Raw genomic sequence first — 15,991 nt, forward strand, 5'->3', positions numbered from 1 at the left:
CCTCTATAAGGAGCAGAGAACAGGGAGCCCGGGACGGAAAGCACATGGAGCTGTCAGCTGCAAGGGGGATCCTGGGCGTTCATGAAAAAAGGGCAGAGCTTGCTCCAAAAGCAGTAAGCCAAGGCTCTGTACATTTACACAACGTGGCGAAGGAAAGCAGGACCCGGCAGAGGTTGCCAAGCAACAGGCAGCTCAGCCAAAGTTTTGCACAGAACACGTGCAGCAATAAGGAAGACACACAGAGTGCATTTTCAGAAAGCCTGAGCAGCAGAAGGGGCATAGATACATATTTTTTTTACAAAGCGAAGGAACAAAAGGAGCGCATGGCATTTTTATTAAAAACAACTTAAACTTTAGTACCCTAAATATGGGGCACAACACGTTATCCCTGCACAGCCATGCAGCCAGCAGCAACGAAAAAAAAGAAACTCTTGCTGTGGGCTGAGGAGGCAGAAGAAATACCCGGTTGGTGGCCATGGGTGAGAAAGCAGCTAAGTGAGGATTCAGATGAAGAAGGGGACATCACAGTAGAGGCAGATGCCGCACCTCCACCAACAAAGAAAGCTAAAAGAAGATGCAGAGGAAAGCAAGCAGACTCTGACAGAAGGAAAGAAGGGTGGCAAGAAAGGTAAAAAAACGGCCAACATGTTTGATCACTTTGTAACCAAATATTTGATGGAACAGAATGCAAAATTTGATCAAATTGAGCAAATTATGTCTTAAATGAGAGAGAAACAGCAGGAACCTATATATGCAGAAATAATTGTAGAACAAGTGGGGGGAGGGGCCTTTAAAGGCATGGACCAGCCCCAACCCCACACAGGAGCAAATGGGGCCAACAGGACTTGGGGTGCCAGGCACCATGCCAACAACCCCAACAACAGTAGGTGTTTTGGCTGCAAATTAAGGAGGGGAGGCGCATGTACTAGCAATAACAGCACAGAAGGATGGCGTAATGGTCACAAGTGTACAACTAGGGGAAATGTTAAAAGCCTTAGAAACTGGACTTTAAACAGATACAGCAAATCACTAGCCTGGAACATTGAGCAAATGGTGAAAGAGTCAATCTGGAAAAAGGGGTACTTAGAAATATTATCACTGATAGAAGCTCAGAGAAAGGGGTTTGGATCCATTTAAAGATCCCAAAAAGATAGAAGAGAAAGCAATAACAACAAATGCGCAAGTAGAGCACACCTGGGACAATTGGTTGAAGGCTTTTATTATTTTAGCAACCATAATATTGGAGAAAACCCCAGGGGTTGGGTTTAAGTTATTAGCATACATAGATAAGATCAGAGAGGTAAAGGCGGCCTATTGGGAGGTATGATGAAAGATTTAGGAGGGCCATGTCCAAGCGATCAGAGATGAAATGGGATGAGGTCCAAAAACGATTTATACCCAAGTAATGGGAAACGACCATCAGAAGGGTAAAAGGCACAGTCCCATAACAAGACAACATATGCTGGCAGTAATAAGGTCTCTGAACCTGAGAAACACAAAAAAGGGGTGCAGCCCTTTCGGAAGAAACAGCCATGGGGACTAAATCCAATACCCACAGCCAGTACAAAACACAAAGTGCCAGCAAAGCCCGCGTTTGTTGGAATTTTGAAAAAGGGCAATGCACCTGGGGCAAGGAATGCAGGTGCAGGCACAATTGCTCAAATTGCGGGGGAGAACATCCCGGCAGCAGTTGCACCCGAATGCCAGGCAAGGGACCCAAAAAGAAGATCAGTGAAGCAAGACACAAAATTAGAGCCAGGAAAGTCCCCAATCAACATTGAAGGTTTCAAAACAGCACTAGCTGCATATCTAGACAAAAATATCAGCCTAGCAATTGAAATGGGGTTCAAGGAAGGTTTCCACATCCCATTTCAGGGCAAAGGGTCACGAAAAAGCCCACAAAATCTAAACTCAGCAAGAGAAAATCCAGAAATAATAAGAGCAAAAATGAAAAAGGATTTAGAGCTGGGAAGAATCGTAGGACCATGGGAACAAATGCCATTAAAAAAATACATAGTTTCCCCTTAGGGGCTAGTACCCAAGAAGGAACCAGGGAAAATGAGAATGATACACCACTTATCATACCCTAAAGGGCAGTCTGTGAACGACGGAATCCCAGAAATGGCATCTGCAGTGACCTACACCCATTTCCAAGCGGCACTCAGAATAGTCAGGAAATGCAGAAACGAGGCTCTGATGGCCAAATTGGATATAGAGTCGGCATTTAGACTGTTACCCCTCCACCCAAACTCACAGCCTTGGTTAGGTTTTTCTTTTGATAAAAAGTTTTACGTGGATAGGTGTCTACCAATGGGGTGCGCAGTATCATGCACACTATCTGAACAGTTCAGCTAATTCTCTCAGTGGGCATTTCTAAAACAGATACCGGAGGCACATGTAGTCCACTATTTGGATGATTTTATGTTGGTAAAACAGCAAGAAACGGGAGAGTCCCAAAGGGCGCTGACAAAGATGATAGAAATTGCTGCACAGTGGGGCATACAATTGACAACGGAAAAGACAACCAAACCAGCAACATACATAATTTTCTTAGGAATAGAAATAGACACCAAAGAAGGAGTTTGCAGAATACCAAGCGCAAAAGGTGGAAGAACGGTTAGATAAAATCAAGAAAATGGGGAAAAGAGAAATAAGCTCACTAAGGGAGATACAATCACTGGCAGGAACTTTGAACTTTGCAGCCAGGGTGATACCGCATGGCAAAACTTTCGCAGGGAGTTTAGAACTAAGGACAAAAGCCTGTAACAAGCCACATCTACACATCAGACTGGGGGAGGATGTGAAAAAAGATCTAAGAATATGGGAAGATTTCCTCCCATATTTCAACGGCACAGCACTTTGGCGCATGCCATTTAATACAAGTGACAAAAGAGTGCCCTTTCCTGATGCAGCAGGGACAGACTCGGTCGCCGGAGAACGGCCAGCCGCATTGCATCCAGCGGGCTGGACTAAAAACATCACGCTCCTGGAGATCATACCTATCTGGCTAGCACTACCTATCTGAGGCAGGCTCTTGGCAAACAATGAACTAACCGCATGGTCAGGCAACATGGCAGTGGTTGGTTTTATTAACAGAAGCACAACCAAGTGCCAACTAGTACTGAAAGCTTTAAGAGCCATCACCAAAATTACACTGTTTGAAAATATTGTGGTCAGAGCAAAGCACATTGCAGGAACAGGCAATAACATTGCTGATGCATTATCTCGTTTTCAGTGGACAGAATTTCGCCAAATAGCACCAAATGCCCAAAAAGATATGACAATGATCCCAAAGGTCTGCTGGGATATTCTGCAAAAGTAACAAGAGCAGCATCAACGCCGAATGGCCAGGGCGCATAACCAGCAGCATCGAACACCTTGCTGTGTAGAACAGCTTTATCTATCATATTTTGGGGTGTTCAAAGTGAGCGTCAAACATCAAAGCCAGCAATGGGCTAGGGATGATGGACATAAGGGTGAGGGCAGACAGCATCACCATTGGCGTCCAAACGTCCAAAACAGGCTACAAAAGGGAAATATATTTTGTATTGATGATTCCAACAACTGTCCAGTATGCACAACCAACAAATATTAAATGCAGCGGCCGCTAGTGGGAGGCAGGTTCCTGATCCACAGGGACACATCTGCCTTGAGTCACTTTCAGTTCTAAGGAATACTGATGGTCATTTGCAAGGCAGGTTGGGAACCTAAGGAGTTCGGGACCTATTAATTTAAAATTGGCGCAGAGACAACTGCATGGCAAGGGGGGTTTGGCGGCCCAGCATGTAAAAAAACATAGGGGGTTTGAAGTCGGAATGTTTCAAAACGTACATAAGACCGGAACTAATATAAACCGTTTTTGTCAAGACGCCCCACTCAAATCAGCCTGGATAATAGGGCACTCATTCGTGTTCAGAACAGGGAGATGGGCTAAGGAAACGAAGGAGGGAACATTTAAAAATACCATCACTTCATGGTGGAGCTACAGGGGCTACTGTGGCCAGACATCCATGAAAAACTGGCAGATCCGGTGGCATACAGGGACACCCCAGAATTCCTGCTTTATATACAGGGGGCAATGACCTAGTCTCAATGGGGAGCAGAAATCTATTGGAAGACATATGCGCCTCTTTAGCCGGCATAGCCCACAATGGGAAGGACAGACATTTTTTATTCAGCCATCCTTCCCAGTAAAAAATGGGTGGGGGCAAACTCATTCAAAGCCATAGACATTGCGCAGAATTTCTCTATCCCTCTATTTAGTTTCATCCTGGCAACCAGGGGTTTTGGCTTAGTCAAGCACAACGTGATATCCCTAGCCAACCAGAAGCTTTTCCACAAAGACAGTACAAACTTATCAGTGACGGGAATGGAGCATTTCCACAGGGAAATAGTGGACAATCTGGCAGCAAGGGGATGTCAGTAGCAACTTTTGGGTGAACCCCGAAAGCTGGCAACACATCCAGATGTGGCGGCACAGGCCAGAGGGCGAAACCTCAGGACCGCGTGCCCAAAAGTACACATTATGTTTATTGGTTAGTATGATTATGATTGTTTTATTACCACATAATGATGTGCAATAAAATCCCACAGACTTTTTATTGCCAACACTCAATGTTTCGTGTGGTACATGGTGGGGAATCTGGTTTCCAGCTGTCTACCTTTGGGTCCAGTTATAATCAAAAGCTGAGGGATCATGGGAGTTGCTGTCCAAAACATATGGAGAGCCACAGGTTGCAGAACCCTAGATAAAGAGCGCATACATGTCTGGCTTGTCTCAGACTATTCCCTGGAGGGAATCTCACGAGGTGTTACGGATTACTGAACTCAAAGAGGTGTCGGGTGTTTTCTATGATAACTAAGGCAACATGTCCTACAGTTCATGCTTTAGATTTCTAGCGTTCCACGTCGGTCTGTAGTGCCCACAGTGCCCAGTGAGGTGAAGTGATAGATCAGGGTGAAAGGGGTCTCACACTAATATTAGTTAACGAGACTCCTTTATTGATAATAACTGTAAAGTTCTTCACCTCCTCCGAAGCGAACTGTGTAACCCTTTGTGAAGTAAATATTGCAGATGAAATTCCAATAACTTAATAACCTCAGCAAAACGCGGAGGTGGAGATTTACAGTGTAAAAATGCAGGTACTGATGCAATTTGCACACACGTGCAAAAAAACAACTCCCAATGCACGGATTCTAATGCACAGTGGACGTGCACATCTGCTACATTTGTTCATTTGCAAATGTGGGAGATGGTGAGTGCGCTGGAAATAGAGGTGATGTTACATCCTGACACCGGACTCAGAAACCTATATTGATTGATTGTTTATTTGTAGTACGCGGCCAAACCCTCAAGTAGCTGGGCGCAAAAAACTTGTGGACCACATGGTTACATATCGTTTCGTGACAAAAGTGCATACATTCAAAGGTACATAGAATATTACAGTATGTGACAGGATACGAGTGCAATGGACAGTATAGGACCAGGTTACAGGGTGGTCCGGATCATTTATGGGCTAGTATGTGCAGTGGGGATCTGCAGAGATGTGATCAGTGAGCAGGTGGTTAGTAGTAAATTAGACAGAAAGCCATGTTTTCACCATGGCTCTGGTGGGCCAGAAGGAGGTTTCCGCTCTGACAGAGGGAGAGTGTTCCAACATTGAGCGGCCAGAACTGGGAAGCTAGAACCTCCTGCCGTTTTTAGGTTGAATTTGGGAATCTGCAGTTGGTGCAGGTACAGTGTTCTGGTAGGTCTGGATGAAGTATGTCTGGCGAATTTGTCAGATAAGAGACAGGCATTTGTGTGTGATTACAAGGGATCTTAGTTTGATTCTGTCTCGGATAGGGAGCCAGTGGGCTTCTTTGCTGGCCGTGGAGATGTTAGCTTTGCGTGGGAGTTTGAGAGCGCATCTAAGGGTGTTATTTTGCAAGATATGGAGTCTGTTCAGATTTTTGGTGGTGGTGCCGAGTCTAACTTGGATAATATTAATGCCCTGGATAAGGTTAGACAGCTTGTGGTGGATAAGAATGGCCTACAGGCATTAATAAGTTTGTTGGTGTAGGTGGTAGATGAGACTGTGGCATTTATTTGTTGTTTCAGTGATAGGGTGGAATCAAGGTACACACCTGGTGTTTTGACCTCTTTAGAGACTTTTATAATGTTGCCATCTATGATGAAGGATTGGTATCTGGTGTCCAATTTGTTGAGGCGTGCCTGCGAGCCTACGATGAGCAGTTCGGTCTTGTCATTGTTAAGACAGAGGCTATGTCTGGCCATCCAAGCTTGAATTGCTAGGTAAATGTCATTGAGTTTAGCAACGTCTTCATCATAGCGCCCAGTGAGTGTGATGAGGACCTGGGTGTTGTCTGCGTAATTTGTGTAGCTGACACCCAGATCATCAAGACGGTCAAAGAGAAGCTTAGTGAAGATGTTGTAAAGTGTGGGAGAAATGCAAGAGCCTTGGGGGACTCCACAATGGATTGGGACAGGGTCAGCAGCAGCTGAGGGGACGAAGACCCTAGTCGACCTATCAGACAGAAATGACTGAATCCATTTGGTGGCATTCTGGGAGAATGCGGCAGCCGAAGAGAGGTGTTGTGTGAGGATCTGCTGGTCAACCAGGTCAAAGGCAGCGGATAAATCCAACAGGTGCAAAATGGCCAGATTGCCCTTGTCTTTGGCTTCGTCCATTTGGATTTTTAGGTCCAGGAGGGCTGTTTCAGTCCCATGACTGGGTCTAAAGCCGGATTGTCGCAGACCTAGAAGGTTATTGTCTTCCAAATGTTGTTGTATTTGGAGGTAAGCCACTATCTAGAATTTTGAGAAGAAAAGGTACTGTCTTGATGGGTCTGTAATTCGTGGGAGTGTTAGGGTCTAGACTGGGGTTTTTAAGAAGGGGCAGGACCTAGGCTTCTTTGAGATTGTTTGGAACAACTGAGTTCTTAAAGTAGGAGTTGATCAGAGAGGTGATAAAAAGGTGCTAGTTCTTTGGCTCCATCCTTAATAACTGAGGCCGGACATTGGTCACCTTTGCAATTAGAAGGTTTGAGTGTGGAGATTATCTTTACAACTTCATCCTCAGTGACTGGGGAGAAGTGGAAAAGGGGGCAGTTGGGAATGGTAGTACTCTTGTTGCTGCTATGGTGGTCGTTAGCAGAGAGGGTGGCTTTTTTAGACTCTATTTTAGCTTGTAGGAGGGCAATATTGTTAGATAGGGCTAGTTGGATATTATTGCACCAGGCTTTATCCTTGATGCAGTCCTCAGTGGGTGGTAGTGGTGATTCAAGCTCTCTTAGAATCAAGAATAGTTATTTTGTATTCTCAAGTTAGAAATCTCTTTTTTAGCACTTAAGATAGCGGATTTGTAGGCGGAGGCTGCCAATGAGAATTTAGCTTTAGTGGTTGGGGAGGGTGCTTTTCTCCAGTTGGAGATCTTCCTTTAGTATGTGTAGGTTTGTTGAGGTGTTGGTTTAGGCCTAAGTGAGTGATGGTATCATTGAGAGAGGTGACATGGCTGTCATTGGGTCATTAAGTCCCAGATTGAAGTCACCCATGATGATGATTTGTGATTTGGGTTTGGTGTTAGTGGTGAGCAAGAGAGAGATATCCTCTTCGAAGGTTGAAAGGGCGCCTGGAGGTCTATATATAATGTGTAGGAGAATGGTTTGGGTGTTAGCTAGTGGAAGTTTGATGGAAAGGAGTTCAACTGAAGGGAAAGTGGTGTTAGTTACTTCTCTGAAGTTGAGGTTGGATTTGGCAATGAGCGCGACTACCCAACCAACTCCGGTTTTTCTGTCTCCTCCTCTGATGTTGTAGTTGTTGGGAATGGCTAGAGCTAATGTGGGCCCAGCTGCTTGGTGGAGCCATGATTCGGTGATTGGCCAGGATAAGGTCAGCAACATCGGTGGCGTGGGCTATCAGTGAGCATGCATTGATGAGTGCACCCTTAATAGAGGTGGGAATTGGGATGACACTTGTAGGTAGTTGGTTATGGGAGGTTGTACAGTCCTGATTCGCTGAAGGTTTGATGTGCGTTGTCTTCAGTGAGTGATTCTTGGGCTGTTTGGTAATCAATGTAGTAGACTTATGCCTCTGGCTGGTGCGATAGCAGAGTCTAGTATTCCTCAGAAGTGTAGGGCAGGCTGTGTCCAAATTAGTAGTAGTGGGTATGTTGAGGAGGCGTGAGCCTAAGCAAGCGTTTCTTAGAGGTGTAGGGCATGGAGTGAGTGGTGTAGGCGGGCAGGCGAATCTCTTTATCCAATCTACTGGCGATAGGAGTTCAGGGTAGCGTGGAAGAGTCTTGTTGGTACAATTCCGTGGTGGGAAGTTGTGGAGTAGTGGGAGGATTGTTGCCATGGCCAGCGTTGCTCTCCTTAGAGTGGTCATCGGGAGGCAGGTAGCTGGTTAGTGACTAGTGAATGGCCATTGACTAGTGAGGGCTGGGGTCTGTGGTCGAGTAGGTGCAAGGTCGAGGATGGCTCGGTCAAGCAAGTAATCGGCAAGTTGTAACTAATAAGCACTTAAGTCAATGGTGGAAAAGTGTTAGGCAGTGTAATAGTGAAATGCAGGCTGCAAGGCTATCTATAATAGTGAAGGTAACTGGCAAAGTGGACGTGCCATGAGCATAGTAAACAACGATATATCAACAATAGTATGAGGTGGTTCTGACATCAATATAAAGGGCGGATTAAGCATGGATAGATGCAGGCATTATAAGCAATAATATAGCAGTGTAGCAGTGGTTATGCCGAGGGATAGCGTTCATTCTTTAACAAAGTTGGCGGCCGTCAGGCGCACAGAGTTTAGGCTAGTTTAACATGTGTGGCACGCTTAAGTGCAATAGTGAAGGCTTCTGGCGGGGTGGTCATAACATGAGCATAATTGGCAATTTAAGCAGAGATGTATTTGCAGTAATGCAGGGCAGTGCTAACATGAGTAAAGTACACACGATGAGCATCCTGCCACTGGAGGCGGTTCCATGTTAATTTCCCTTGTCAGAGAGGGGAGATATATTATTCTACATTGCGCAATAGCTAACAGGGAATACTTACTAGTGAATACTTATGGCCCTAATGTGGACTCTCCCGACTTTTTCGACCAGGTGGTATCCATATTGCTGGGCTATGTGGGGGTGCAGATCATCTGGTGGGGGGCATGCATTTTATATTAGACAGCACACTGGACTGAACAGGCACAGCCCCCAGACCGCTTTCCAGCGAGGCGCGTAGACTCCTAGTACACAGCACAACACTTGACATTCGAGACGCATGGCGGGCATAGCATCCACAGACGCGTGAATACACCCACTACTCCTCTGTGCATGATAACTCCTCCAGAATTGATATGTTCTTTCTGTCCAGTGCATTGCTGGGGAGGGTGGTGGAAACTCAGATATTGTCGCGTACCCTATCAGACCATTCGCCGATCCGGATATCCCTAGAATTAGGGGTGCCTGCCCCTACCATTAATACATGGTGTTTTAAGTCCTTAGCCCTACAGGATATAGTATTTTACGGCTGACATTGTTTCCGACATCCAGTCCTATTTTGAGCTTAATACACCCCAGTCCACCTCCTTGGGGGTCCGTTGGGAGGCTTTCAAAGTCTCCATCAGGGGAATGACCATGTCAAGGGAGGCGGGAGTCCTCAAAACCATCAGAGCGGCCCGTGCACGCTCTGAAGCTAAATTGCGCGAACTAGAGAGTGCTCACCCTTCATCCGTCGACCCAGCCACCCTCTCCCAGATTAGCAAAGAACTTCAATTCTTTAATGAACAGGCCACCAGGGAGGTTCAATACTTCAGCCGCCCACAGGTGGCCCATAAATATGGAGAGGGGGATAGACCCGGCAGGACGCTGGCTGCATTGGCTAGGGGTGAGTGGGGCCAAACTCGGATTACTTGCATCAAGGACAACCTGGGGTCGAAACGATGGTCCGACCAGCAAATCTTGGAAGTCTTCACAGACTTCTACTCAGAACTTTATTCTCAACCCCCCCCCCGAGCATAGTAAGCCCCATATGCGGGATCTCCTCGAGCAGATCCCCATGACTACCGTCTCCCCCTCAACCAGAGACCAACTGGACCCCCCCATCCTGTTGGACGAAATAGTCGAGGCTATATCCAAATTCCCCAAAGGAAAAGCACCTGGTCCCGACGGGCTGACAGCAGAGTTCTATCAGGAGCACGTGGCCATTCTGGCCCCCAAACTGCTTGAAGTTTGGAACGAGTCACTCCAGCTGGGCACCCTTCCCCCAACACTGCGTGAGGCCGTCATCACGGTCTTACTCAAACCCGGTAAACCCACTGACGAGTGCGGATCATACAGGCCCCTCTCGCTAATGAATTTGGAGACCAAAATCTTCGCCAAATTAATTGCCAACCGCTTCCTCCCGGTCATGTCGTACATGGTCCACCACGACCGGTCGGGCTTGTACCTGGAAGATCAACATCCCACAACATTAGAAGGCTGCTTAATGTCATGTCGCGCATTGACCAAGGTGCGAGCGCAGTTGCGGTCACACTGGATGCCCAGAAGGCGTTCGACATGGTGTCTTGGAAGTATGTTTGGTTGGTGTTGGAGACTATGGGTATAGGGCCTAATATGATTGCATATATTAAGTTGCTGTACACTTCCTCTGTGGCCAGGGTTCGGGTTAACTAATTCCCAGACGTCCGGGCTGCTCCCTCTCTTTAGAGGCACCCGACAGGGATGCCCATTTTCCCCGATCCTGTTCGCCTTGGCTATAGAGCCAATGACTGACTATGTCAGGTGGTGGCACGCACGCAAGGGGATACGGTTGAAAGACTCCCAGACTCCCCTGAGATTATCTCGCTCTACGCAGATGATGTGTTACTTTTCTTAAGAGACCCAGCAGTTCATCTAGACCCAATCTTACGCGATATCACCCGTATAGGCACATACTACAGGTTCACCATAAACTATACTAAATCCGAGATCTTCCCCCTTACCAGCTCCACGCTACAACCCACCACTGAGTACCCGCTCCGCTCGTCCCCAAATGGGATCAAGTACCTGGGAGTCCAGGTGTCCCTGACCAAAGACTCGCTACTAGCAGACAACTACCGGGCTGTGGCAGAGAAGGCTAAGGCCAAAATTACGCGCTGGCGCACCCTTCCACTATCGCTAGCCGGAAGACTCTCGCTGGTAAAGATGATTTTGCTCCCCAAGTTGCTATACATATTCAGTAATGTCCCCGTCTGGCCAGGTAGGAGATACTTTGCGAACCTGCACAAGCTGTTCGCCCAATTCTTATGGCACTCGGCATGGTGCGTAAGAAGTGGTCAGACATGACACTACCCTACGATAGAGGGGGCTTCACCACCCCAGATATGCCACGATATTGGACCGCATCACAGGCACAGTTCGCATCTTACTGGTATCCTGGGCCCCCACCCCGTCCTCACGTCAAACTGGAGGCTCTGGCAGGCACCAACGTAATGTCCTTGATTCTAAACCGGCAATACGAACCGGATTCGCCTATTGGCCCAGTTCAAACCACGGTGCAAGCCTGGGGTCAGATGATCAAAACTTGTGCCGAACAATACCCGTACTACAAGTGGCTCCCCGCCTGGAACTTTCCCGGGTTGGAACCCACACATGATACCGCCCTGGTGCGACAATGGGAGGCCCTGGAATACCGTGCCCTCACTGACTTCTATCCGGAGGGGCAGTTTATAACACCGCAGACGTGGAGGCCAGGTCACTCAGGTTCCGCTCTGGAACTTTTGCAGTTCTACAGACTCTGTGCTGCTTTCCGAAATGCATGGCCTGACTTTCCCGATGAACCCCAGCACTCCCCTGGGATTGCCTACATCGTCAACTCGAATGGCGCCCGTGGGGTGGTTTCTTCACTATACAAGCTTTTACTGACCACTGCCTCCCCCCAGCCATCCAAGGTCCGGGACGAATGGGCATCCGAGCTGGAGTTGGAACTCAGTGATCAATACTGGGAGTTGATGTGCTCTCATACCAACAGGGTGTCCCTAAATGTCCGCTACCGCACCATACAATATAAATTGCTAAACAGGCTGTATTACACCCGCACAGGATCTCCAGGTTTACACGCTCTGCCCTCGCTGCGGCGCAGAGGATGCGGGTCATTTACACATGTTCTGAGATTGCCCAGAACTAGCCACATTCTGGGGTAAGATCATGGAAACGCTGTCTGTAATCACTGATTCTGCTGTTGATCCTGACCCGATGGGGGTTCTGTTTGGGGTGTGGCAGTCCGGGGGGGCTAAAGACATTGTTAAGTTCCTGAACATGAGTTGTGTAGTAGCCAAGAAATGTGTCTTGCAGAATTGGAAGGGCCCCACCCCGCCTCATTCCAGAAATGGTTAAAATTACTCACGTGGTCCCGGAATTGTGAGGAAGAGTTCCTGGGTATGCTCCCAGTCCGCTCTCATCCCCAAAATATATGTTCCGCCTTCAACAGCTACTTGAATAGCTTAAATGTCACCTGGCCCCCAGCCCTCTTCAGCAACTGTTTGAGAACTTGAAGCTCCGTGATATTTCGTTACTTAACCACTGTTGTCCTAGTGATGTTTGTATGCCCTTGTGGTTATCTACAAATGTACCAAATTTGTTTTGTGATTGCTCTGCTGTCTGTGAATGCTATATGCCTCTGTCAACAAAAATAAAAGTTTTAAAAAAAAAATGTCCCTTGTCAGAGCATGAGCTTGTGTGCATGCACTTAGCATTGCACACACACATGAGAATATTGGCCCGTCTGGCCATTGTTTGATCTCTTTGCCGGCACAGATTTGCCGATCACAAAGTAAGGTGTATCTGCACATTTAGGATGTTCCTTTATGTTAGTATCAGCACCGGGCCTACCCAGCCCCTACTCCCAATGCTGACTAGCACGCTATGTAAAAATGACCGTCTCACTCCATAGCAGATTGTTCTCCTGCCAAGCGCTCCAACTGGAATGAATGTACACGCACAAAGCATACATCCTTTTGTCTCTTTTAATGTTTACAAAGGGTAGGAGTCGTCTTATGTCTTGTTGTGAGTTATAGATGGCGTGCTGGCCATCCTTTCTTGATGTGAGAATGTTGGGGATTGTGAATGACTGGCAGCTCAGTGAATGTTGGGTAGGTGATGAGTTAGTGTTCCGAGATTGCTAGTTGGTACTTCAGCTGGTATGTCCGAAGATGGCCAGTGGGTGCACTGCTACCGTCAATTAAATTAAATAGGAAGAGCAACCTGGTACAAAGTGTATGAATACAGGTACTTTATTTCTGCTTGCTGGCCCTCCTGCCTGTTCCTGCTGCAAACGCCCAAAGAGCCCCCAGCATGCAGTTTTGACAAGCCCTACTTCTACATATGTCTAAGGGGCATGAATGCACTACACAGGTCCACTCTCAGACTATGCTCAGATCCATTTGGTCCAACCACCATCTACATATTTTCCATACACTGAGCAAACGTGTGGCACACAATTGCCTCCTGTGATTTGTACGATCTTCCGTTTATTTACCTTAATGAATGGCATGTTAGGATGGTTGTGGCATGTGCGTGTTGCGTGGGTACTAGGTAGACAGGCAGCTAGGCAGAAAGATAATTTACATACTTGGGTTCAGGTAGACCTCTACAGGTGGGGATTTTATAGGTCAGTTGCAGAAGTCATCAAAATCCCTCCTTACCAGTCTACAAACCCTGAACTGGAGGTGGACTATACTGCATTGCTGAACCCTAAAAAGGGTGAAACTGGCATGCAGTTGCATAAAGGCTTCAGAACTGTCTGTCCTGGAATGAAGATGCTCTAAATAAAATAGCACTGCCCCGTAAGCCAAAGACAACTTTCTGGAGATAAAAGCTTGCATTTGGGATAATTTGCATATCCACAAGGCTTTGCTCGTGTGGCTCTGAACTGGTGGTGAACTTCCAGTGATGGCTACTTGGTGGCTCAGTGGCGTCTGTGACTTGCCTCAAATGGCCTCTTCTACTTCCAAATCCTAGGAATCGTTCATAGAAAGATATGCTCTCCGATTACATAATGCATTAATGCAGAGAATATGCAATGTAGAATTGGCAGTTAGATAAACATTTGTTGTATGGGGAGACATGTAATTGTGAAAATATTCACTTGTAGCTAAAGTTACAAGACTGATAGTGAATAACTGGAAGACTCACCTGGAAGACATTGGCGGTTGTAATTGCTTTCTCTGTAGTTCTCAGGAAAAACAAGCAGGTTCCAGTCAATCCCTGTAAAACATGACAAATATTAACCAAAATGATACCATTCCTGAACTTAATGATAATATTATGGTATTTATGGAGCGTGGACCTAGCTTCGAGAAGCAACAGAGCGCTTTACAGAGCTATACAACAATACAGATAAACATAGCGCTTTACAGAGGTAACAGAACAAATATAAAGCATGGGGTAGAATATAGGGGGCACAGAGGAGAGGTACAGCTATACAGGGTGGCGGGGCAAGTCTGATGCTGACGGGGAGGAGGCTCTACAGTCTTGGGGCATATGCAGAGAAGGCTCGTTTTCTGGTCCTTTTCTTTTTGCAGTGACGGATTTCAAGTCTGCACGTGTCCTGGCTTCTGGAGGGGCGCTGTCCACTGGAGATGCTGAGCTTCTCTGAGAGATAGTTGGATGATATGAGGGCAACTGCCTTAGAGATGATGCAGCAAGACTTGAAAGTGATTCGTGTGTATGCAGTGGGAGCCAGCGAAAGTAGATTTTGGACGGGGTGATGTGAATGTATTGGCGTAGACCCTTGTTGATGATTGCGGCCGCATGTAGGACACTTCGCAAGGGCACATGGGAGAATGACAGGAGGCCTTTGAGGAGGGCATTGCCCCCTTCCGGGTGAGTTAGGACCAGTGCTTGAACGGTGGATTCTAAAGCTGTCTGGAGGGAAGGGGGGGTCGATTTTCTGCAAGAGGGAGAGCGAATACCAAGCTGTCTGATGGATATGGATGTTTAATTCGATGAATTATTTTTCAAAAATAAGTAACATTAAAAAAGGTTTTCTTTTTGTCAAAAAGGTTATTACAAAGGTCATTTATTAAAATAAGTATAAATTTGGATAGTAGACTAGGTTTTGAGAGCACACAGCAGGGCCATCACGAGGGGGGGCAGGAGGGGCAAATTGTCCCGGGCCTCATGCTTGCAGGGGGCCTCGCAGCCCCCTCTCCTAAGTAGAAGGCAGGACAGTCCACCCGTGTCCATTATTCACACGCAGGACTGTGCCATCTCCTCTCTGCCCCTGAAATGATTTTGCTGTTTGTTGCGAAGCCGTTTGGCTCTGCAACAAACAGCAAAATAATGGGAGACAGCAGGGCTCAGAAGTGAGCTTTGCTGCCTCCCGCCATTGAGCTGAAAACGTGGACATGCTGAATGGCAATTGAGGACTCCTCTCCTGTCAGTCAGTATGCTCACGTTACTCAGCGTAAACACGCTGACTAATAGGAGAGGAGTTCTCTCCTGTCAGGCACCATGTCTACGTGTCGCAGTGAGGGCCATCCAGTCCCCCGTGGCTGCGCAGAGGCTTTTCAAGGGTGCATGGAGGTAAGGTAAGTGTTTTTTATTTTAATTTAAATGTGTATATATGTTTATTTAAATTAATTGAGTATGTATATGCATGAATGTGTGCGTTGGTATTTATGTTGGTGTCAATGCTGTGTTTTGTTTTATGTATGCGTGCACGCAAGGAGTTGTGTGACTGGTGGATGAATGCATGGGTGAAAGTGTTGTGTGTGTGTGCCAGCCCCCACCCCTAAATTTTGCAGACCTGTGAGCCACTTAATTAAGGGGTGGGGTCATGGCATCAGAGGTGCACCTAGGCTAAATTTTCAGGGGGCGACGGAGTGGGACTAACACTTCAAATGTTGGGATGGATGCTAACTTCAGAGCCATGTGGTGGAGGGGCAAACTTTCTTGTGTGGGCACATCTAATATCTTTCCACATTCTAATGAGACTATTCCGATGAAGCTTCAATGTTACAAGC

The 15,991-nt window shown here is 46.9% G+C and overlaps 1 protein-coding gene across 1 annotated transcript in view; it reads right to left on the minus strand.

The window, feature by feature from the left end:
- Window positions 1-15,991, minus strand: part of LOC138497282 (dynein axonemal heavy chain 5-like) — a 1,499,851-nt gene that overhangs the window by 1,355,760 nt on the left and 128,100 nt on the right. The window contains exon 7 of the mRNA XM_069620634.1: window positions 14,160-14,231. Coding sequence (XP_069476735.1) covers window positions 14,160-14,231 — 72 coding nt within the window. The remainder of the gene's footprint in view (window positions 1-14,159; window positions 14,232-15,991) is intronic.

This window comes from Ambystoma mexicanum, chromosome 5q (assembly GCF_040938575.1).
Source record: "Ambystoma mexicanum isolate Mex_15411 chromosome 5q, UKY_AmexF1_1, whole genome shotgun sequence".
NCBI classification, from domain to species: domain Eukaryota; kingdom Metazoa; phylum Chordata; class Amphibia; order Caudata; family Ambystomatidae; genus Ambystoma; species Ambystoma mexicanum.